We start from the raw sequence: 25912 nt of genomic DNA on the forward strand, positions 1-25912 counted from the left end.
CACTGCTTAGCAAAAAGAACATAAAGGCTCGTCTCAGTTTTGCCAGAAAACATCTTGATGATCCCCAAGATTTTTGGGGAAATAGTCTGTGGACTGACGAGACAAAAGTTGAACTTTTTGGAAGGTGTGTCCCCCAATATGTCTGGCGTAAAAGTAACACCGCATTTCTGAAAAAGAACATCATACCAACAGTAAAATATGGTGGTGGTTGTGTAATGGTCTGGGGCTGTTTTGCTGCTTCAGGACCTGAAGACTTGCTGTGAAAAATGGAACCATAAATTCTGCTGTTTAACAAAAAATTCTGAAGGAGAATGTCTGACCATCTGTTTGTGACCTCAAGCTGAAGCAAACTTGGGTTCTGCAGCAGGACAATGATCCAAAACACACCAGCAAGTCCACCTCTGAAGGGCTAAAGAAAAAACAAAATAAAGACTTTGGAGTGGCCTTGTCAAAGTCCCGACCCGAAACCCACTGAGATGCTGTAGCACGACCTTAAAAGGGTGGTTCATGCTCGAAAACCCTCCAATGTGGCTTAATTACAACAATTCTGTATAGATGAGTGGACTAAAATCCCTCCACAGCAAGCGCTTGATTGCAGTTGTTGCTGCTGAGGGCGGCCCAACCAGTTATTAGGTTTAGGTGGCAAACCATTTCACACAGGGCCATGTAGTTTTGGATTTAGTTTTTCCTCAATAATAAAAACCTTCTTTTAAAAACTGCATGTTGTGTTCACATGTTATCTTTTACTAATATTTAAATTTGTTTCCTGATCTGAAACATTAAAGTGTGACAAACATGCAAAAAAAAAAAAAAAAAAGATACCAATCTGATTCTAGCTAAAAAAAAAATTAAATACCAAAGAAATGCTTGTGTATGTCAGATAAGCAATATTGTCTTTGGTCAGGAACAAACTCCAGTTTATAGCCTGGTTCCAGCAATTAAATACAGGGCCCACAGGGGGTATGCAGTTCAGGCTGATCCCACACATGCTCCTATTCTATAATACAGAACAAGCCTAGAGCATTGGCACTTCTCTTACTTTTAGTTTTATACATTTCCCTTCATCCCACAATATCTTTTGCAGTGAGGCTGTACATATTTCAAGGTGATATCTTGGAAATATTTTGGAGAGTATATATATGTAAAAATAAATGCCTTCTTTTTAACAAACAAACACTGATCTAGACCTCAGTGACCTCATCACATCTCGCACTGCACCACGCTGTCTGAGATCCGCCAGCACTGCTCTACTGGTACCACCTTCACTCAGAATGAGAGGTAAGTACACTTTAAGGCTCTTCTCTGTTCTGGCACCAAGGTGGTGGAATGAACTTCCCCTAGATGTCCGTACAGCGGAGTCCCTGACTATCTTCAAGCGACGACTGAAGACCTACCTCTTCCTGAAACACTGAAATTAGCACTTTCCAAATTTGTAGAATTCTAGGGTTATATTTATATTAAGTTTGTAATCTGGCATACCAATGTAGATTTATTCATTACTGTAGACTCAAAGCACTTTTGTTCGTCGCTCTGGATAAGGGCGTCTGCTAAATGCGGCAAATGTAAATGTAGATGATAAATTAACATGCAGGAAGCTGTACAGCTAGAACTAAAGGAATGAACAGTGTTCAATTTTAACTATTATACATTGAAACTGTTTAGTTAAAATGTGCAAGTACCCATGATTGTCCCAGAGTACTGTTCTTGCATGATAACGTTTATTTTGTCTCCAGCTTTCTGCTCGCCATGGTTGTAAAGAGAGATTATTTGAGTATGAAATCCTTCCTGGCAGCTTTAACCAATCTGGCCATTTTCATCTGACCTTTCTTATCAACTGGGCATTTACAACCACAGAACTATTGCTCAATAACTGTTCTTTAGTTTTCACACCATTCTGTGTAAACCCATGGAGATCGGCAGGTTCTGAAATACTCAAATCAGCCTGTTGGCGATTAATAGCCATGATTTGGGATTAATATCCATGACACAGTTCAAATCACAACAATCACTCCTTCACAGATCTGGATATTTGATGTAAAAATGATCTGAAGCTAATGACATGTATATCTACAATGTTGTTATGTTATGTTTAGCATTAGGTTCCCCTGCTGCCACAGGATTGGCTGACATGACTTATATATATATATATACACAGTGGGTACGGAAAGTATTCAGACCCCCTTAAATGTTTCACTCTTTGTTATATTGCAGCCATTTGCTAAAATCATTTAGGTTCATTCTTCTTCCTCATGAATGTACACATAGCACCCCATACTGACAGAAAAACACAGAATTGTTGACATTGTTGCAGATTTATTAAAAAAGAAAAACTGAAATTTCACATGGTCCTAAGTATTCAGACCCTTTGCTCAGTATTTAGTAGAAGCCCCCTTTTGATCTAATACAGCCAGGAGTCTTTTTGGAAAAGATGCAACAAGTCTTTCACACCTGGATTTGGGGATCCTCTGCCATTCCTCCTTGCAGGTCCTCTCCAGTTCTGTCAGGTTGGATGGTAAACGTTGGTGGACATCCATTTTTAGGTCTCTCCAGAGATGCTCAATTGGGTTTAAGTCAGGGCTCTGGCTGGGCCATTCAAGAACAGTCACGGAGTTGTTGTGAAGCCACTCCTTCGTTATTTTAGCTGTGTGCTTAGGGTCATTGTCTTGTTGGAAGGTAAACCTCCGGCCCAGTCTGAGGTCCAGAGCACTCTGGAGTAGGTTTTTGTCCAGGATATCCCTGTACTTGGCCGCATTCATCTTTCCCTCGATTGCAACCAGTCGTCCTGTCCCTGCAGCTGAAAAACACCCCCACAGCATGATGCTGCCACCACCATGCTTCACTGTTGGGACTGTATTGGACAGGTGATGAGCAGTGCCTGGTTTTCTCCACACATACCGCTTAGAATTAAGGCCAAAAAGTTCTATTTTGGTCTCATCAGACCAGAGAATCTTATTTCTCACCATCTTGGAGTCCTTCAGGTGTTTTTTAGCAAACTCCATGCAGGCTTTCATGTGTCTTACACTGAGGAGAGGCTTCCGTCGGGCCACTCTGCCATAAAGCCCCGACTGGTGGAGGGCTGCAGTGATGGTTGACTTTCTACAACTTTCTCCCATCTCCTGACTGCATCTCTGGAGCTCAGCCACAGTGATCTTTGGGTTCTTCTTTACCTCTCTCACCAAGGCTCTTCTCCCCCGATAGCTCAGTTTGGCCGGACTGCCAGCTCTAGAAAGGGTTCTGGTCATCCCAAACGTCTTCCATTTGAGGATTATGGAGGCCATTGTGCTCTTAGGAACCTTAGTGCAGCAGAAATCTTTTTGTAACTTTGGCCAGATCTGTGCCTTGCCACAATTCTGTCTCTGAGCTCTTCAGGCAGTTCCTTTGACCTCATGATTCTCATTTGCTCTGACATGCATTGTGATCTGGAAGGTCTTATATAGACAGGTGTGTGGCTTTCCTAATCAAGTCCAATCAGTATAATCAAACACAGCTGGACTCAAATGAAGGTGTAGAACCATCTCAAGGATGATCAGAAGAAATGGAAAGCACCTGAGTTAAATATATGAGTGTCACAGCAAAGGGTCTGAATACTTAGGACCATGTGATATTTCAGTTTTTCTTTTTTAATAAATCTGCAACAATGTCAACAATTCTGTGTTTTTCTGTCAATATGGGGAGCTGTGTGTACATTCATGAGGAAGAAGAATGAACCTAAATGATTTTAGCAAATGGCTGCAGTATAACAAAGAGTGAAAAATTTAAAGGGGTCTGAATACTTTCCGTACACTGTATGTATATATATATATATATATATATATATATATATATATATATATATATATATATATATATATATATATACACACATACAGTGATGAAAATAAGTATTTGAACACCCTGCTATTTTGCAAGTTCTCCCACTTAGAAATCATGGAGTGGTCTGAAATTGTCATCGTAGGTGCATGTCCACTGTGAGAGACATAATCTAAAAAAAGAAAATCCAGAAATCACAATGTATGATTTTATAACTATTTATTTGTATGATACAGCTGCAAATAAGTATTTGAACACCTGAGAAAGTCAATGTTAATATTTGGTACAGTAGCCTTTGTTTGCAATTACAGAGGTCAAATGTTGCAGGTTTGCACACACTGAAGGAGGGATTTTGTCCCACTCCTCCACACAGATCTTCTCTAGATCAGTCAGGTTACTGGCCTGTCGCTGAGAAACACGGAGTTTGAGCTCCCTCCAAAGATTCTCTATTGGGTTTAGGTCTGGAGACTGGCTAGAACCTTGATATGCTTCTTACAGAGCCACTCCTTGGTTATCCTGGCTGTGTGCTTCGGGTCATTGTCATGTTGGAAGACCCAGCCTCGACCCATCTTCAATGCTCTGACTGAGGGAAGGAGGTTGTTTCCCAAAATCTCGCAATACATGGCCCCGGTCATCCTCTCCTTAATACAGTGCAGTCGCCCTGTCCCATGTGCAGAAAAACACCCCCAAAGCATGATGCTACCACCCCCATGCTTCACAGTAGGGATGGTGTTCGTGGGATGGTATTCATCATTCTTCTTCCTCCAAACACGTTTAGTGGAATTATGACCCAAAAGTTCTATTTTGGTCTCATCTGACCACATGACTTTCTCCCATGACTCCTCTGGATCATCCAAATGGTCATTGGCAAACTTAAGACGTGCCTGGACATGTGCTGGTTCAAGCAGGTGAATCTTCCGTGCCATGCATGATTTCAAACCATGACGTCTTAGTGTATTACCAACAGTAACCTTGAAAACGGTGGTCCCAGCTCTTTTCAGGTCATTGACCAGCTCCTCCCGTGTAGTTCTGGGCTGATTTCTCACCTTCCTTAGGATCATTAAGACCCCACGAGGTGAGATCTTGCATGGAGCCCCAGTCCGAGGGAGATTGACAGTCATGACCCAACTGTCAAACTCCTGAAATTTGCAGATGACACCACGCTCATCGGACTCATCCAAGATGGTGACGAGTCTGCATATGAGCAGGAGGTGAAGCAGTTGGTGTTATGGTGCAGTCAGAACAACCTTGAGCTAAACACACTCAAAACTGTGGAGATGATAGTGGACTTTAGGAAACACCCTTCAGCACCACTTCCCCTCACAATATCCAACATCCCTGTGTCATCAGTGGAGAACTTCAAGTTTCTGGGCACTACCATTTCCCAAGACCTGAAATGGGAATGCAACATAAACTCGATTCTGAAAAAGGCCCAGCAGAGGATGTACTTTCTACGCCAGTTAAGGAAGTACAGTCTGCCACAGGAGCTGTTGATGCAGTTCTACACTGCAGTCATTGAATCTGTCCTGTGCTCATCAATCACCATCTGGTTTGGAGCAGCAACAAAACAGGACAGAAACAGACTGCAGAAAACTGTTAAAACAGCAGAAAAAATCATTGGTGTTCCTCTGCCCACTCTCCAGGACTTGTACCAAACAAGAACCAGAAACCGGGCAGAAAAAATCATTAATGACCCTTCACACCCTGGTCACAACATCTTCCAGCTCCTCCCTTCTGGCAGGCGCTACAGAACTTTGCTCACTAAAACTGCCAGACACAGGAACAGTTTCTTTCCCCAAGCAATCAGCCTCACTAACAACTGACCATAATTATATTCCCTGCTCATATCTATAAGTACTGCACAGAACTGTCAGTCATCACATTATCTGTATATGTTGCACACACTATGGCTGCTATTTACTGTACAAAGTTTTATAGTAAACTCTCTATCATACCTGACACACAATACTGTCATTTGCACTACCCTGCACTCTCACACTTTATGTACATTACTGATCTGTATCCCTATTTAATAACCACACTGTCTATACTGTCTCACATTGTCTGTATTGTCTTGTATTGTCTTGTATAGTCTGTTCTTGTCTTGTCTTGTCTGTTTTGTCTTGTATAGGTTTAATTTATGTCTGTACTTTTGAGAGTCACTAACAGCTGGAACCAAATTCCTTGTGTGTGTCAACACACTTGGCCAATAAACCTGATTCTGATTCTGATTCTGATGTTTAGCTTCTTCCATTTTCTAATGATTGCTCCAACAGTGGACCTTTTTTCACCAATTTCCCCGTAGCCCTTTCCAGCCTTGTGGAGGTGTACAATTTTGTCTCTAGTGTTTTTGGACAGCTCTTTGGTCTTGGCCATGTTAGTAGTTGGCTTTTTACTGATTGTATGGAGTGGACAGGTGTCTTTATGCAGCTAACGACCTCGAGCAGGTGCATCTAATTTAGGATAATAAATGTAGTGGAGGTGGATATTTTAAAGGCAGACTAACAGGCCTTGAGGGTCAGAATTCTTGCTGATAGACAGGTGTTCAAATACTTATTTGCAGCTGTATCATACAAATAAATAGTTTAAAAATCATATATTGTGATTTCTGGATTTTTTTTTTTGATTATGTCTCTCACAGTGGAGCATGCACCTACGATGACAATTTCAGACCCCTCCATGATTTCTAAGTGGGAGAACTTGCAAAATAGCAGGGTGTTCAAATACTTATTTTCCTCACTATATATATATATATATATATATATATATATATATATATATATATATATATATATATATATATATATATATATATATATATATATATATATATGGTGGAGGCATTATGGTGGAGGGGGTGGAGGCAATTTCTGCTCACTCCATTCGTGTAAGAAAACATGGCCCGAATATGAGTCACTGTAGACCTTGATAAGGCTTCGTCCAAATCTGCTACTGCTGCACTAAATAGTGTGCCAAAACATTATGACGAAAGAGGACATGCTTTACAGTGGAGTAGCACAGAATGCAGTTTGGGATGCGGCCAGACTGTCTATACTGGATAAAGCACTGATATAGGACAGAGAAACATAAACACATACTGGATTTCCAATAGTGAACTCTTCAGTACTTGCGTATTATCACTATAGGAGATTCAGTATTCAGTCAGGATTTTAGTGTGTTGGAGGTGTTTAGGTGGTGGTGTGGTGGTAATGCGGGGGTTGGGGTGTGATGTGTGGCTTTAAGAGCTACTCCTCCTCCTCTTCCTCCTCCCCCTCCGCCGCTGTCCTCCGTGTAGGTGCTGAAACGCTCTCATCGTTTCAATCCCCGAGCAGCTATGGCTGAAATAAAGACGGGCGTTTTCGCCAAAAACGTACAGAAGAAGCTGAGTCGGGCTCAGGAAAAGGTAAGATTGTATTTGCTTTATGAGAACTCATGGTTTTGCACATGGCAAGCTATCAGGCTTTGAAATGCAAAAGGAATAAGATGCTCAGGGAAGCCAAAAGGCGGTGCAAGAGAAATGCTAGGAGCTTGTGGTAGGGGAATAATTCATTCAGTGAAATAGCAATTCATTTTAAAATAGTGAATGATTATTATTATTATTATTATTATTATTATGTGATCATTATGCAGCGGTCTCCCCGCAGCTTGTAGTCATTTCAGCTCTAATGCAAAGGCATTTTGTGGCCAGTTCTAAATTAACGTTTGCACCATTTTTGTAGTTTTTTTTTTTTTTCTTTCTTCTACTATAAATCCATTTACACCAAGCGAGCTAGAGAGAGCAAATCCAGCTGACCTCCGGTTTAATAACAGCCTTACGCGCTCAGGCTGAATCCCAAATGCCTATGAGCTCCCTACGCTCGCGCACTACATATGCTCCGCCACCAGTGCTCGTGCGCCCGGTGTGACTGCGTTGCAGCCGGGGCATATTTACTGTATAACGTCTTTATGAATATTCGTGAACACTTCTTCTTCTTCTTATTTTCTGGTGTACATTTTCTTGCAAGGTCAGAAAGAGGAATGAGAGAGGTAGGAGGAGGAGGAAGAGGAGAAAGAGTAGGAGGAGAAGGAGGGGGGGGGGGATCCCTCTCCTTATGCGGGGGTGGAGGCATGCATAAAATTAACCCATTGTGCCTGGAGGAGGTGGGCATGCTCCTGTAGATGTCAAACAATATAGAAAGTGTTTTCCAAATGTCTCAAATGGACATGGACTTTATTTAATATCAGCCTATAGCTTAAATACATTGAGGGAAGAGCTTTTAAAATGTTCAATGTTCTCTGTTGCCCTCCCAATGCATCATATTTCAACTGCTTCCATCTGACAGAAACGTTAAAAACAACACCACACTTCCATTTTCAATGAGATAGGTGTTCATGTTAATGACTCCCATCTTGTTCATCCTGTCCTTCCATGCACTTCACATTTTATTGTATTGGTTATCAAGTTATGATAAAACGCCAAGGTCTTGAATCTGCTAAACTATTTCGGCTCCTCTCACGTTTCTTTCGGCCAGCAAATCTGACAAATAGTCATTGCTTATGAAATCATTATATAACAGCCCATAAGTGGGAAATAATGAAGTACAAATACTTTGTTACTGTACTTAAGTAGATTTTTCTGGTATCAGTATTTTTTACTTCACTATTTATTTTTTGGACAACTTTTTACTTTCACTCATTAAATTTTTTTACACAAATATCTATACTTTCTACATCTTGCATTTTCAAACCAGACTTATTAATTTAGTTTTAATCTATTTGGTGACATGATCAATATTTTTTCTTCTCATTCCGTGCAGATTTCAACCCATCAATCTATTTCCTGTCATAGCGTGACTTTTTTAATCTACCACTTGTCTATGATTTACTGGCTCTCACACACCATAGATGTAGTCTACTTTATGAAGTTACAATCAGCAAAGCAGAAGGCAACAAGAAGTATGTGGTTAAAGTGGATGAGACAGAGGGAGTCAGCGATGTAAACATGACTGAGAACAGACATTTCGGATTACCTGATTGTCATCTTTTCTCTGCTTGTGTTCTATATGGTGGATGTTCAGCCTGGAAGCATTCATTTTATAACAAAATGTTAAATTTTTTTAATTAATATATTCATGTGATGTGAGGTCAGTGGCTACTTTTTGATACAGAGTGGTCAGTACTTCAACTTTTCCAAAGTTTTTCAAAACATAAGTATCTGTACTTCTACTTGAGTGAAGGGTGTAAATACTTTTGCCTTAAAGTACACCATCATTATTTTCAAATATAAAGTGTTATTCTGGTTTAAAATGGCTTGGTTAGCACTGAGGCTTTACAGCTCCATGATCTCAGGTTTGACCCTGAGCTTGGGTTTACTGTCTGCATGTTCATCTGGGTATCTTTCATGTTCTCAGATTCCTTTCTATATTCCAAAAGCGTGCCAGTAGGTCAGATGGCCCTTCACATTCAAGTGATCAGCAGCTTCTTCAATAGATTGATGTATCAAACTGGCAGAAGCATAGGATGCATAGCAATGTACTAAACCTTTACTTGATTGCACAGTACAAGATGTAATAAACTTTACCATGAAATTTGTTATAAATAATTTGCCCTATTTTTAGTAATAACATATTAAGTGTTGCCTTCTTATTGTTCCCAGGTAACTTCTTCTCTTCTTAGCAAAAGCAATCAGGCTTCCGAATCACTTAGTATCAATATAATGGTAACTTGAGTAGTTTTAAAACAAGGGAACACTCAATTCTCTTTTAAGTTTATAGAAATGAGCATTTCAAAACTATTCACATTGTAACAAATACCCACACGATCCTACTATTTTGATTGTGTTTGCAGAGAAAAGGTGTTTCATGAGCCCTTTGAGGTGAATCACATGTTGTTGAACTTTATGCATGAATTCGGCAATGCTCAATATGTTAAAAAAGAGGATTCAATTATTTATTGTACATCAAACTTATTCAAACGGCTTAGTGTTAGAGATTAACTGGAGTGAGTGACATTTCAACACAATATGTGTGAATGTTTTTTTGCTCGTCCAACAGATCATAGCTTGCTCATGTCGATTTGTACAATCTTGTTAAAGATTCCTAAATAGTTTTCCATGAATGTTGATGCTGTTGTTAGCATTAACAATATAACCATCAGGAAACCAAAAAGCAGAGTTTTCTGAGGCAAACATGAATGAATTAAGTGATACACTCCGTGAAACGCCCCCATACGATCATTCTAAATATGATTGCTCATTTTGCTTTAGTGGATTGGAACAAACCTTCCTTTATACCGATACTACAGTTGAAATTGCACAGTGCAGTTTGAGAAAAAGAGGTTTGTTTGATTTTCTCATTTGATTAACATTTTGTATGGTGCTAATTGTGCTAATAGCATCTTCTAGTTGTTAGGTGTTTTAACCCAAACCATTTGGTTAACAAAAGAAGAGTTTGATCTCTTTTTATACAAGGAAAGCCAAAGGCTAGTTAGGGTTAGGGTCACACATTATTGGCTTTTTTGTCCATTATACATAATTAATATAGCAAATTGTTCTTAATATATCCTAATCATCTTTAGAAGGGCACTTGTGACAACCTGCTGTACATTTTGTTGTAGAAACAGATGTGTTCTGTTAAGTTGTTTTTTAGCTTTAGCCTATAAATCCCAGCACGCTTTTATTATTATTGCAATTAATTTGAAATATTATGTAGCCTGCAGGCAAACTGGGCTTCCCCCATCGCGAGCAGTGTCGCTGTAAGAGGATTGGTCTTCTTTTTATATCCAGTGAGACAGGAAATAAAGATCTCAGCGTGACTGTTGTGTGCTGAAAAATAGCCCGGATCATACAGCTTGATTTGTTTTCCACAAATGATGGACATGGTGAATATTTTGAGGGATATAATATTACACAAGTATTAGACACCTTTTAGACCATAGTAAACATTTTCCGGATATGTGGATTCCTGTTCTTGTTTAAAAAAATAGCTGCAGACAGACAAACACATTCATTGAGTGTGAGTGTACAGTGCAGCCAGGTGGAATACGAGATCCTCAGTCAGGACAGATAATATGATAAGTGTTGAAAGAGCGCCTTCCTTTTTGAGCCCCACCGGTTGCAAAATATCAAGAAAAACACTGATAATTGCTCACTTGTTAGATGATTTGTATACATATGCACATTGATACAGCAGTATAATTGCAGTGTGTGAAACGGCAATGCATCTTTGCAATACACATTATTCAATCAGTACCAGAAATACCAATCTGCTAAATATAGCTGAAATTTCTGAAAGCTGGCTTTGCACCCAGAGGAGCAGGCTGGCAGATACAGGCCTTGGTCTGAATAAAAGGCGACATGTTTAATTAACACTTCCTTACAGGACTGGCTGTATTTCCTGTGAAACCAGCAAATGATGCCCTTTTATAATTCGAATCCTCTAATTGTTCAAATGCTAATATTACATGCTCAGAAAAAACACTATTAAAAGAAGAAGGAAAGCACACTATTAAAAGAAGAAGGAAATAAGTTCTGCCGTGGTCACAGTGTGCATTTGGGGCCCAAGTGCTGTTAAATATTTTATAGGCTGGCTGTGTGCGCATGGTGTCTCTAGCCAGTTGGGAGTGTATCTGTGCCAGGTGGAAAGCTACGCTGCATTGCTGAGCTTCACCTCCCTTTGGAATTTGAGACTTTTTGTGCATGCAATTTTATAAAAAGTGTTTTGACAAATGTTTTGGAGGGGAGAGGAACAATAGAGAGTTTTGCTTATTCCAAAACTCCTAAACTGGCCACAATAATCAGATCCAGCACTGTATTTCAGTGGACCAAACTTATTTCTACAAGTATTTGAATAAGTACAGAAGCAGAGATGATAATTATACAAAAAAACAAAAACAAAACAGGGATAAAAAGGCAGACTGGTTTAGTTTCTGTGGCAGATCCTTAGTTGCAGCTAATCCGCTCACATGCATCTAATGTAAATTATTTAACTTCAAGGTAGATCTCAAGGCCCAGAGACTAAATAGAAGTCTGTACACAAAGTCCACAAAAGGACTGTTCTAACGTACATGTATAGATTTTCCATTTTATTTAACCTCTCATGAAGTGACATGGTTTAAAGGTGATGAAAACAAAATGTTACATGACGTCACAGATGTTTGTGATGATTAGGCAGAGGTGTGGTTGTTGATTGACAATTGTCATGAAAACATAGCCATGAAATAACTAATGGTTAATGGCCAAGCATTAAAAGATGACTATTGTTCCATTATCTGGACCTTCTAATCTGTGGTTTTCTGTAATACATTTTGGGAGAATACTGCTGAGCTATTCTATATGCAGTGCCTTTGTAGATATACATTGTATTGTAGAATCCAAAAGTCTATAATGTAAGATATTGTAAAATAATAATAATAATAATAATAATCTTGTATTTTACATTCTTTCCTAATTGAACCCAACTATTCTCCTAACCCAAAAATCATGACAAAATATCGTATTAGCGACAACTTGAGTGAAAATTTGAATCTTCTCCTGAATCTAATGACAATATGCGGAAATAAGTTTGTACAAAAACGTATGGTCTATTTATATATTAAATCTATCAAAATATGATGCCTCATGCTTCAGTAGAAGAGATTAGACCTTTGATACTAAAGCAGCATTAAAACATTTGCCGATCATGCAGAATTTTGGCTATGAAATATTTAAATGTTGACCACTTTGTTTGAAATATTTAAGAATTTTACAACTTCAAGAAAAAAATAAAATTATTAATTATAAAAAACTGTACATCAAACTCCAAATTTTTTATGGTCTCAAACCTTTTGACCCCACAGGATTTCCATGTTTAAAAATGTAGTATTGTTCATATCTGCTTTAAAATATTATTTTTCATCTGTCGAGAAAATTACTTATCTATTGCCACTGAGCATCATATGCAATGAGATATATCTGAGCAGATACACATGGGATTTCATGATAAATCTGTATCTCTAGCTGTAGTAATCCTGTTTTGTGAGTGTATGTATTCTCTGGTTGCCCACTGTGTAGCTCAGTCACGACATCAATGTGTATGCAGATTCCCTTCTGTACACATCTGGGACAAAATTTATGCATACCGATGCCTTTTAATGTTATACTGGCCATTTGGGAAAAAGTAAATAGAAATGTCAGTCTGCCTCTCTAACAGCAGAACATCAAACCGAGAGTTTGTTTCTTTGATCAAAGCTGGTTTTTATCTGGTTGTGTTGCTTGAAATATTTACGTGGAAGTGTTTGCATAACAAGAACACTGGCGTCAGATTGCGGCATCAGGATTTTAAGTGTAGGAGCCTAGTTTACAACTAGAGGTGAGAATTTTCACACCACTGAAATTTGCTGTGTTAAAGACCAATTTTTGAGCACAGATGTCCATTAAGTGCTTGAAATGCAATCAGATCATGTAAGAATAGGAAAACAAAACTCTTATATGTATATATGTATAAGTAGGTGATTTTTGTGAATGGTTTATGAAAAGTAGAGCTAGAAATACTATAAGGATTGGCAGCCTGAGCTGAATATGGTAGCAGTTGTCTTGCTCATGGCATGTGTCATCACTCTTTGTTTGGAATGTGTCCCTGCTGTAAATTCACTGAGAGGTTTATTGAGTCAGACCACGCAAAGAGTTTAGGACCGAGCCGGCTAGGTCCATTTAACGTGTTTTATATTTACATAGACTCATTTTGCTGATGCTTTTAAGCGTCTTTGCTGTCGAACTGCTGCTGAGTTAGTAACCATTAAAAGAACCATATTCAAGTGAAAGGAAGTTGTAGAAGGAACAGAGGAATCATCATGTAAAAATCACGATTTATACATGCTAAAGGGAATGACGACATCCACAGCTATAGGGACCAGATTAAACTAGGTACACTGTATGGACAAATGTATTGGGGCAGCTGACTTTTGCTGCTGTATGTGGTACAGAATTGGAGGCAAGCAATTGTATAGGGTGTCTTTGCAGGTTGTAGTTTGACATTTTTACTTGAACTAGGAGCCCCTATATGCTTTATATGGGTTGGAGTAGAAGATCTTGAGTGGCCTGCTATAGAGCTCTGGCCTCAACTCTACTGAACAACTCTAGCATGAATTAGAATGCAAATTGTATTACAGGCCTCCTCACCCAGCATCAGTATTTGACTTTACTAATGCCCTTCGTGGATGAACGAGCACAAATCTCCAAAAGCACACTCCGAAATGAACATCTTGCCAGACGAGTGGAGGTTATTAGAATAGCAAATGGTGATGAACTGTGGTATGGGATGTTTAAAAAGCATATATGAAACTTATAGGCTGGTGACCACAAATGTGTGTCCATATTGTGTATCTTGCATGATGTAAAAGCCTCTCTCTGAAAAATGTGCAATTTTCAGTATTTTGAGGTTAATTTTATATTTAGGTAATTATACTGATTTATACTATATAGAGTGAACATACACTATTTTTTACTGTATACTGATTGTAACACACACACTGGTTTCACGCTGGAAGAAAGAGAGACAGGCAAGCTATCTTTATTTACCCCTTATTTTCACCCAGGCACTTTCCTTTCCATTATTAGTAGTATTCTACGTTTCTTAAATGTCTGGGCTAATGGATTATAAGTTTATGCCTGGTTGAAAACCACACACACTCTCACACTCTCACACTCTCACACTCTTACACTCTCACACACACACACACACACACACACACACACACACACACACACACACACACACACACACACACACACACACACACACACAATTAACACACACATTGACACTCCATGCCATGTTTTTAAAGGAAACTTGAAAACCCAGAGGAAACCTATATGGGAACATGGGAATCTGAAATCTAGTCATCCAGAAATAAAACCATAACTATATTTTCCCACCAGATTAGCTAATTTGGCTTACATTATGCTACAAATGTACTGATGTAGCATAATATAAAAAAAAGTGTGTAGTAATTATTATAAAATTACACAGCCCAAATAAACAGAACACATAAGAACTGATTACATAAATATAAACTTATTTTTATATAAAACAATCCTCTTCAATAAGGATCTATGCTATTGTTGGTTGTAAGGGCAGGCTGGGTCAGACCAGTTAAACATATTTTATAAGAGGATTTACTGCATGTGGCATTTTACATTAATATACCAAAGTATATGTTTGTGTTTTTTTATCTGAATAATGCTTCTTTTATTTTTTTGATGATTGAGTTGCCTGCCAAATACATCAGCAGTGTTAGAATATCTCTATAGAGATAAAGGACATGACAGATGCTAGGTTTATAGTTTTATTTATACTGCATGATATGCATAAGATGAAGGTGATCCAGTGGCTCATCCAATGACCGATGTTCTGGTCCTTTCTTCTTCCAGGTGCTACAGAAGTTGGGGAAGGCTGATGAGACAAAAGATGAGCAGTTTGAACAGTGTGTTCAAAACTTCAAGAGACAGGAGGTGAGAGGTCAATCATTCATCCAGTCTATCAGTACATAATGATCCAAAAGCTTTTAGAATTGTTATTTTTTCATTTTTACTGTTTCTGGTTGTGAGGCTGGTTCTAATGTTCTAAGAATAATAGCTATAATATTGATCTTAAATTTCTGATATTGTTGTTATGAAAAGCTATAGCAAACATAGCTGTAATAGGTAGTATCTCGGAAATAAACGTAATGCTCCTTTTCCTGTTGTTGTGTCACTTGATCCTATGAGCTATGTGTAAGATTTTATGAAAATACAGCATTTTTTTCTCAAATGAATGAGTTATGGCCTTATCTTAGCATGCATTAAAATGTTTGAACATGCTTTTACTTAGGATTAGTTTTTCTATTTGGTTACCTATTTCCATTATATAGGAATAATGACAGTCTGTAGGGGATTAATTCAATGCAGTTTAACAGGGAAATGTGTTTTATTGGAAAAGCATTCCTGTGGTGAAGAAAAGCACGAGTTTAATCCTGCCCTTCAACTGTCCTCACTAATCCTGATTAGACTGTTTTATATATCAGCTTGCTAGTGCTTAGAGTGAAATAGCTCCTTTTCTTTTCCTTTCCTTTCCTTTCCTTTCCTTTCCTTTCCTTTCCTTTCCTTTCCTTTCCTTTCCTTTCCTTTCCTTTCCTTTCCCTCAGTGTCTCTGTCTGTTTCCACCACAACCCTATTCAATCTCTCTTCCTGTATAGAGTCCAAATGAAATCTAAATACCAAACTGCAGAGTCAGTATCTGTTACTCACTGTATTGCAGAAGGAATAAAATAGGTCCTCTATACCAGCTAGTACGTTAGCCTCACATAGATTCCAGTGAAATATGGCCACCCTCTAAATACCCACACATCGTATTACTGCCTTGGTTAGCTGCAGTGTTTTATTGTTTTTTTAGTCCCTCTTGTTTATCTGGTGGTACGATCCCTACTGCACCCTAGCCAGGTGTTAATTCAATCCAGTCTAGCAATCACTCTCAATTGGATGCCTGTTATGTCATAGTGTTTGTTGGTTAAAAAGTCTAGTATTTATGCAGGTATGATGTATAGCATGTTTACCATTTCCTGTCTTACCGGGTTTGGGTAAATATTGGTCTGGTGCTGCTTTGTGCTTTTATGCTCCAAGCTTTATTATGTTCTGTTTCTCCAGTCAGAGGGTGCAAGGCTACAGAGGGAAATGAAGGCTTATATAGCAGCTGTAAAAGGTGACTCATCCTAACACATACTTGCACAATAAACAGCCCTCTGTAAATCATGCTGCTAGAGTGATGGACAGGAGTGCTTAGCTAAACCTGCTCTATGATAATACCTCAGGAATGCAGCAGGCCTCCATGAATCTGACAGAATCTCTCCATGAAGTGTATGAGCCTGACTGGCACGGCAAGGACGATGTGATGTCTATTGCAAAGGTGAGGGTAATTCATTTGCAATCTATTGAACAATGACTTCCTCCCTGAAAAAGGGGTTTATTAATTAATCAGTGCCAACTTGAATCGTGTCTATTTGCTGGGTTGTGAGAAACCTGCTAGAATGATTTTAGGGAGGCCCCAGGCTTTGTATTTCAAACCCGTTCCTGCAGTAGAGGATCAAGGTGAGGCAAGATCGAATTTCCCTCTGCGGTTTTGTTTGCACATGGAATCATTTTCTGTGGCAACTAGAGGAAAAAATAGCTTGCTTTGAGAAATACGTTTAAGATTTGCGCAAGATCATTTAGAGCCAGAAATAGGCTCAGGGATGAGTGGAAAAGCTTGTTAGGGCATTCTGGGTCAGTTTGAGCCAGGTTGAATTGTTAGCCATGGCTTTATTTTCATCCTTTTTAGAAACACTCTAATACAGCTCACTGAAACACACCTGCACCTTCCTGATAGCGATGAGACCAGTTGTTCACATTACCAGGCTTAATCTGAACCCGTCAGAAGGATTTTAATTGCATAAATGATAGCCTGAATAAACTGTAACCTGTTGTCAGTGTCTAAACAGGCACAATGTGTGGTGTAATACAACATAATCTCCCCTTGCTTGCTTACCTAACCTAAAATCAACATTATTAAAGGCTTAAAGTGACGACTTAAATACGTCATTTTAATGAATTGTGGATTAAAAATAAACTCCTTGAGGAAAAAAAAAAGCAATTACATTGACGGCTTTGGAAACTCAAACTCAATCAGTGCTCTCAATTACTTTTTATTAACGCATGCTGGCAGTTGATCAAAAACAGCATTTAATAGCATCACTTGAAACGACCTTTTTGAGAACTGAATCTCTAATGGCCAAGTATGACTAAGCACATTGCACCGATTGTTCCTTTTACGCCAAATATGCTTTTTAAATTTTTTTTTTGAAGGATGTTGCTGCTGCATCCAAAGACCTATGACTAACTCTCTTTTGTGATGCAATGAAAGCATCATTTTTATGTTTATTTTGTTGTGTAGATGTAGGAGATTTGCCAGTTATGTGGATAATCACAGCACTTTGTACTTTCCCCTAGAATTGTGATGCATTATGGGAAGACTTCCATGAAAAACTAGTGGACTCCACGATTTTAGCACTGGACACATATTTGACTCAGTTCCCTGATATCAAGGTAGCATTTTTCTATGACTCCTCTGTCAATGGACTAGTTTAATTAAACTTACAGTCTGATGGAATAAAAACAGCCTATAAATGTTACTTACAAAGTAGTTTGTTTATTGTTTTTTCCCCATTTAGATACGTGTAGCAAAGCGGAGCAGGAAGTTAATTGACTACGACAGTGCAAGGCACCATTTTGAGACCCTGCAGACTTCCGCCATTAAGAATGAAAGAAAGGTTTCAAAGGTGCAGATAATTTGTTTTATATGCTACAAAGCTAGATTATGGATTGTGAAGCCAGTTTTTACTGTATCGAAATTTCTAGGTGTGGTACAGATTAACCCGATCTCCTTTGCTATGCTTTCATACAGGCAGAAGAAGACTTAAAAAAGGCACAGAAAGTGTTTGATGATCTGAATGTCGATCTGCAGGATGAACTGCCTACTTTGTGGGACAGGTGAGCCATCTTTGAAAAGAGCCACTGTACAGTAATCACTGTAATGAAGTGTTTCAATGAATAGATTGGTGGGAAAGACATGTTTTAGGTCTGGCTGTGGTCTTATATGTGATTTTATTTCTATTTGTGGTTACTTCACATTTTTTGCTCAATGGACTGATTACAGCCTGGCTGTCTGTTGATTTAGATTTATTTTTGAACCAGACCTACAATTTCATCCATTCATAACCATTCAACTGTCTTGACCCCACATTGGAAAAACTGGAATATATTATCCAATTTCATTTCTTATATTGAATTCCAAATACATGTCTATCTATTCTACTAACTTGAATAATGCAGTCTTATCATTTATGTAGTACTGTACTATCATGCCCAGGTTCATCATAATATCTTTTGAGGATGTCAGGAAAAACTGCCTAGTTTTAACTCCTGTCTGGCCTCCTGACAATAATGGGGTCCTTGGTTCATTTCTGAGTATGACGACTGCAGAGTCAAATTTTTTCCCATGGTTTGATAATAGAAGAGTAAATCTCATTAGCTCTATGAAAATAAATTGTGTTAATGCAAATGTAATTGACGCTTAACTGATCTGAATTTGTATCAGTCCACACTATGATATAATCCGCTGCGTTTTTTGTCAATTACTGGATTAAAAGTGTCAGTCTTAAAATAGCTACATAAGACTTATGTAACTAAAGCTTTAATTCATTTGCACAGAAGGTGATTGCCATATTTGGTCAAACAGGAAGTCTGATACTCAGACAGTTATCTGCTCCTATCAATACTATTGAATTTTTTTGAGCATCACGGTTCCCTGTAGTTCAGTGTGTCCTTTTGGAGAGCTAGGCACATTTATGGCATTATTGTCACGATAACAGAGCACAGATATGCTTTTGAGATACACTTAAGGATGCAGAGGTATGTCTTTACAAGTGAATACAAAAAATACAAAATAATGATGCTGCTCGTTAGCATTTGCATGTCAGTTTGTTGAAGCAGGAGTATCTCTCTCTTTTAATTGGGCTTGTAAATAATGAAAAGCAAATTATCGTGTCAGAAATGAAGTTATTGTTTAAGGTTGATGGAGCATTTTGTGGGTCTGTGAAAAGATGCATCTGCGTCTTTAGCCTTAATAATCTGAATGATTTATTAGGGACTGCAACGTTTATGTATTCAGAGTCTGATAACGAAATGCTCTATGTTAATGATGACTTTATATAATTGGGCTGCAGTGGGGTTTTTATCAAACATGGGTCATTATGTTGCTGGAGTTGACACAACAGATTTCTACTGCATAGCATAGTGATATATTTGCATGTTTTAAAGTTTTGTAGATAGAGATCTTACCCATAATTTGTAGGCAGCTTAAGTACCGTAATAAGGTATTAAGGCAAGTTTTTATTAATTTCTTTATAAAGCAAATTTTCTCATACATGTTTATATAATGATTTCTGCATAAGGGGGTTCCTGGAGGTCTAGTGGTTAGAATTTGGCGCTTTCACCGCCACAGCCCACAAGCCAGTGCATTCTTAGTGTCGGTCCCAAGCCCGGATGAATGGGGAGGGTTGCGTTAGGAAGGGCATTCAGCGTAAAAACGTGCCAAATCGAACATGCGGATCACGAATACGGATGATCCGCTGTGGCGACCCCTAATGTTAGAAGCCGAAAGAAAGTTTAATTAATGTGTAATTATATTATTTGTAAATTTAAAGACTTTTGCACAGAACAACTGTATTTATTCTATATGACAGGCTTGTAAATGATATGTGAGCGTGTAAACACAATTATGTATTAAAATAGTGCTATAACAATGCACGTGCTTTGTTGAGTGTAACATTTTGAGAAAGTGTGTATTTGGTGCTTACAAGAGGAACAGAAGATTGCTTACATAAATGTTTTTGTCCCTTAAGCGCTACTCAGAAAGGACCTGGGAAAATGTGCAGATATAAAATATAATATACACTTTATGGACAAAAGACTTGGAATACCTGCATTTTTTTAAACCATATACAGTATGGTTTTTTCCTGAATCACAAAGTCGGAGGCACAACAATTTTCTTTGGATTCGATAAATTTAGATTTTTCATTGACTTAAACTAGGAAACCCAAACCTGCTTCTGCTGATAGTTTACACAAACTGAAGCTTCATGAAGCTATAGTATACAGTACATTGGTTGGAGTGGAAGATCTTGTGGCCTGCTAGAGAGGTCTGACCTCAAGTCTATTGAACGGCTTTGGGATAAATTGGAACTCGAACTGAACCACAGACCTCCCTCACTTTACATTTGTACCCGACTTGTACTAACGCACAAATCTCCACAAGTACACGACAAAATCTAGTGTAACACTTCCCAGAAGTTTCCCCCAAACTTTTGTCCATAAAGTGTATCTACATTTGACTGCTTGTAGACATATATTTTTTTTTACTAATGCATAACTATAATACTGTACATTAGATAAGATAAGATTAGATAAAACATTATTATCCCGAGGGAAATTCTTGTACCAGAGACTGCTTCAACAAAAGAATGCATACATGTAATAGCATTGCACATTATAGTTAAATAAAAATAAAAATATTGTCACCCAGATATTATACATAAAAAAAGATATTATACATAAAATTATAAAGTATGAAACTATTAGGTATGGATTTGTCCCAGTGCGATACTCATTGACTAGAGTACATGTGCTTTTAGAATTTTAGTTTGCAGGGCTTAACAGTCAGGCTCTTTACAGTGCTATGAGAAATTGATGTCAGCGTTTTCATGGCTGAATGGAACCTTTAAGCAAGGGTCCTCTGTGCATACTGATAAAAATTCTCTTCTTGTGTGCAGTCGAGTGGGATTTTATGTGAAGACCTTCAAGAGTGTCAGCAGCCTGGAAGCCAAATTTCACAGGGAAATCTCAGTTGTAAGTCACATTAAAAACCCTTTATATTTGTGAAATTGTTTCTTTTATTGGGATATTAAATGACAAAAAAAAAAAGGAACGCATGATGATGGCGTACTTTGGTCACTGCAATGCTCATTTCTGCTTAATGAACAAGTTTATTTGCACTATGATGACTCATAGTAAAAGATATGTAAGAGTGTGCGTTAGATGATTTTAATGCGTAGGTGGTTGTTCAATGGCTAAGGCATTGGATCTTGTATCGGAAGGTCATGATTTCATATCCCAGCACCACCAGGCTACCACTTCTTGAGCAAGCCATAAATGTAAATGCAATGCATGACATGGAGGCAAAAAACCACACAGGAAGTGAACGAAGGTATATTACAAGTGTGCAAATCATGCCTAGCTGTGGATTATCCCACTTACCCCTTGTTCATTTGCCAGCATTTACATAGCAAAACTGCCCGAATGGATAAAAATAACTATTGCATGTTGCGAGTCATTTCATCGTCGCTTTATCTATAATTCTGCCTGCTCTAAATTATACACATACACAAAGTAGTGCAATACGATTTCATTTATTTGAATCTGTTCAAATATATGTATGAATATTTGAATCGAAATAGTTAATACAGCTTGCATATGTGCAACTTAGATGTGTCTGTGTTATCTACCTCATTTATCAAAATGGCCATTTTTACCATATAAGTTAAATGACCTATTCAGCTAAAAAAGATCATTAGGGAATGTGTACAATAGAGATCTCATTCTATATGACATTGTAACTGTATGTTACTACAGATACAATAGTTTATAAGCAGCACGTTAATTTAGAATGTTGATCAAAATGACAGGAACTTCTTGGTTTAATGTACATGTTTCAGCCAATCATTGCAAAATAATTACTTATTAATGCGTTTAGTATTTCCCATTTAATTATTTTGCTATTGCCAGTCATTTCATCCTGAAGCAACATTACTGCAATTACTTGATCGGTAGAAGTTACCATAATTTAAAAAAATTTAAGCAAAGAGATAATGATTTTAAAACCGGGTGATCTGTTTATTAACAAAAGGTAACAGATGTCTAGCAAGCCTTGCTTTCATGCACTGAAAAAACATGTACTTCTCCTTGGAGGCAGAGACTATTATTGCTCTTTCAATCTCATCTTCCTCCCAGCTGGATTTTCAGTGCTGCATTTGTCTCGTATCCATGAAAGGTCAGCGTTCTGGCATGTGCCTTTTTCAAATTACAGGGCAGACACTGATTTTCTTCACAGAGATTGTTATGGCCTATTTAACTCCCTAACATTGCTGCCCAACTGCTTTATATTTAGCTTGGATAAATGGTCCCCTCTGAATTCTACTTCTTTTTTAACACATATTTCTGGCATAAAACTCAAATAATTCTAAAGGCTGTGTCTTAATTTTTAATGCTTCAGTTGAGCAGAACTGATTTAATCTGCTGAGGATGGTTTGGTGTCTCAATAGAAAACAACAAAAGGTGTTAAACACTTTGTTGTGTTTTATCTGCTCAGGAATTATACCATTCTATATGTTATATGTTTGGAAGATAATCATCTGGCAGCACCAACATTCATACACTTACTCCAACCCATGTAATTCATATCTTCATGGAGCTTGCTTTGTGCAAATGGGTATTTTCATGCTTGAACAGGGTTGGGTCTCCTAGTTTAAGTAAAAGGAAAATCTACTAATACTGTATCCAAAGACATTCCATACAAATGTGTGCCTTCAAATTTGTAGTAAAAAGAAAAAATATGGCAGGTGTTACAATACTTTTGTCTCTATAGTGCATTACCATAATGATGTAGTGTCTGATGAGTGTGTGTGATGTATTTTTAGCTTTAGTGCAGTGCTGTGGCTAAACACTGCCATAGGCAGCAGAGTCTGTATCTGTATTCTGTATCTGTCATTCTCAATCAGTCAATCATTTCCACTTTTTAAATCTCTCCATTCCTAAGGATGCATGCATGGGTGTCTGTGTGTATAAATCCTGTGTCATCTAGGTGTGTTTTTTGTGGTGGCTGCTTTTTTGGGATTGCATCCTGGTTGGGCTTTCACATATTCCACTTTACTCTACTGTGCAGAGATGAGATGAGACCAGAGCTCATGTTTTAGCCTCTAAAGTCTCACCTCTGCTTCACTGAGTCATTTTGTGAGCTGCTCCATTTTACCGTTGTTTGGCTTGGAAGTGACAGACATCCTCGATGCTGCCTTCTGCAGGACAACTAAAGTGTTACACCAACCATCTGCTTTTCCATCTGTCTTTCCTGCATGCAAATGAAAGCATTAACAAGATAAAGTTTTTTGCCTATTGCATTGTTCCATTATTGTTGTATAGCACTGTTAACAGTGGACATTGTCTTAATGCAAAGAAAATAACAATAATAATATTTTCTACTTAAAGAAATAAGTAGAATGGCATCGTTAAGTGTCATAAATTTGTCCCTATACATATATTGCCACTTTGAACAGTGGTGAGGAAAAACTCACTCTTCCTCAGATGGCATGAGGAAGAAACCTTGAGTAGAACCAGACTTTAAAGGGAATCCATCCTCATTTGGGTGACACTGAATGTTTATTCATTATAGTATCATCATTGTTGAGGTTGATGCACACTTGAATGCAATACTACTATGGCAATTACAGACCTAAGCCAAACTGTTTATTTGATTTAAAATCCCAATCCATCTTAATGGTTCATAAGTTTACCGCTCCACATTAGACTTATGGATCTTTAGGCTGTTCATGTGGAACCAGCCTCAGCTACACTGAGTGGTCTCTAAAGGAAGTAAACTCTATCCAAAGAAAAAAACGGTGACAGGATTATTGGTAAATTCAGAAGCATGTGTAGCTTGAGAGAGAGAGAAACATGGATTGTCAGAGTACAGGTAGGGGCTCCAGCAAGACTAGCTATGACAGCATAACTAAAGTTGAGTCAGACGGTTACACAGACAGCAGGGGTCTCTGCCAAGCCACACCACCGTCAACAAATAAAAGCCTACTAGAGATGTATGTTGAAGTAATACTTCACTACTTAATAGATTCACTCTGAAGTGTTAAATGCAATTAACTTTTCAATCTACACTACTGTATATTCTTTACATTCCTATTGTGTATATATCTATATTTACATGTTTATTTGTACTATAATGTCAAGGAATACAATTCCATCAGAAAGATAAAAGTTGTTTTAATGAATTTATTTTGTGCTGTAATTATTTTCCTATTTTGTTGCTTATTTGTTTCACTAGTTCTGTCACAAACTGTATGAGGTGATGAACAAGCTTGCAGAGCAACACTCAGACAAAATGTTCACCATTCAAGGAGCACCCAGGTGAGCCTCTTTCATTTATTTCTTTAATTTATTTCAAAGTCTATATTGTCCAGGGACATTAATAATGCTATGTTTGTATTACAAGATGATCTATATTTGCATCCCCAATTTCACTGTGTAAAATTTGAAATAAAACAGTGGTAAATTTGACCTTGTCACTTTTTTGAGACGTGTTGCAGCCGTCAAATTCAAAAACAATTTCCATCAAATAAAAAAAAAAATTAAATAAAAATTCTTTAAAAAGTTACATTTCCAGAGTTTGATATGTTAACATATGATATGTTTTCCATGTTCTATTGTTCATAAAACATAGAAAACATCATCAAATTTTTCAACTAGGGAAATGTACCATTTTGAAGAAATCTTTTTAATTTTCATTTAATGCTATTTGTTTTTAAATTTGATGGCTGCAACACGTCTCAAAAAAGTGACAAGGTCAAATTCACCACTGTGTAGCATCATATATACATTTGGAAACACAAATTAGAGAACTGAGACCGGTTGCTGCAGTTTTGATTGAGGAATATTGGCCCATTTGTGTCTGATAACGGATTAAAAACTATTTGTAATTCAATTCAATTACATTTGGCTATGGTTTCCACTTATAGCTGCCAGAGAAGGTTATAATAGAAAGCAGATAACACTGATTTTATAATTCAGTTTTTAGATACGTTATAGACACATTTTATGGCATGTAGAAACATTTCTACCTTTTTTGACATAGTAAAAATTGGTTGATATGTGTACGTGTTCTTGACATCTCTAGATGGATTGTAGAGTATATATACATATATACAGTGGTGGGCCGTGCATTTGGTACCTGGGCCTTCAGTGAGGACTTACCCGACTTAATCCACGTTTTCGTACCACCACTATCACGTCGCAATTATAGAAACCATCAATAAAATACAAAAACGCAGTATACAATGCGTGGCATTACAGAGTGAGGGGCATTTCACATATGGAGGATGAATAACATTTTACTAAAGCAAGAAACCCAGTTAAGACTCCAAACCGCTACACTACAACCTCAACTATGCCACCTACATCATCTGGAGCAGTTCAGAATCAATATGTGTCTAATAACATGACAAAAAAAACAAAACAAATAAAATAAAATACAACCTACTCACCAGAGATGCAGACTTATAATTTGTACCGCTCCTCAGAGGCCGTAAGCCAGTGGTACCGCTCTTATTCACTGGTCTGGAAGTGGCGAACAAACCCTTTTCTTGGCTGAGACGCTAGCTAGCTTCTGGTTGGCCATTTCTCACAATGTTTTTTTTTTTTTATTTTCTTTTATAAATTAAAAACCAAATCAAGTTCTCT

At 37.8% G+C, this 25912-nt stretch overlaps 1 protein-coding gene across 6 annotated transcripts in view; it reads left to right on the forward strand.

Annotated features, from left to right (window-relative positions):
- Positions 1-6794: 6794 nt before the first annotated feature.
- The window catches only part of amph (amphiphysin), a 37640-nt gene continuing 18522 nt past the window's right edge, over positions 6795-25912 (forward strand). For all 6 annotated transcript variants that reach the window (XM_083541615.1, XM_083541618.1, XM_083541616.1 and 3 more), the window contains exons 1-9: positions 6795-7213; positions 15197-15277; positions 16448-16502; positions 16612-16706; positions 17786-17881; positions 18007-18114; positions 18240-18325; positions 21166-21241; positions 24501-24583. In XM_083541615.1, coding sequence (XP_083397741.1) covers positions 7145-7213; positions 15197-15277; positions 16448-16502; positions 16612-16706; positions 17786-17881; positions 18007-18114; positions 18240-18325; positions 21166-21241; positions 24501-24583 — 749 coding nt within the window. In that variant the 5' untranslated portion in view covers positions 6795-7144. The remainder of the gene's footprint in view (positions 7214-15196; positions 15278-16447; positions 16503-16611; positions 16707-17785; positions 17882-18006; positions 18115-18239; positions 18326-21165; positions 21242-24500; positions 24584-25912) is intronic.

Source organism: Silurus aristotelis, assembly GCF_946808225.1.
Source record: "Silurus aristotelis genome assembly, chromosome: 5".
Lineage (NCBI taxonomy): Eukaryota > Metazoa > Chordata > Actinopteri > Siluriformes > Siluridae > Silurus > Silurus aristotelis.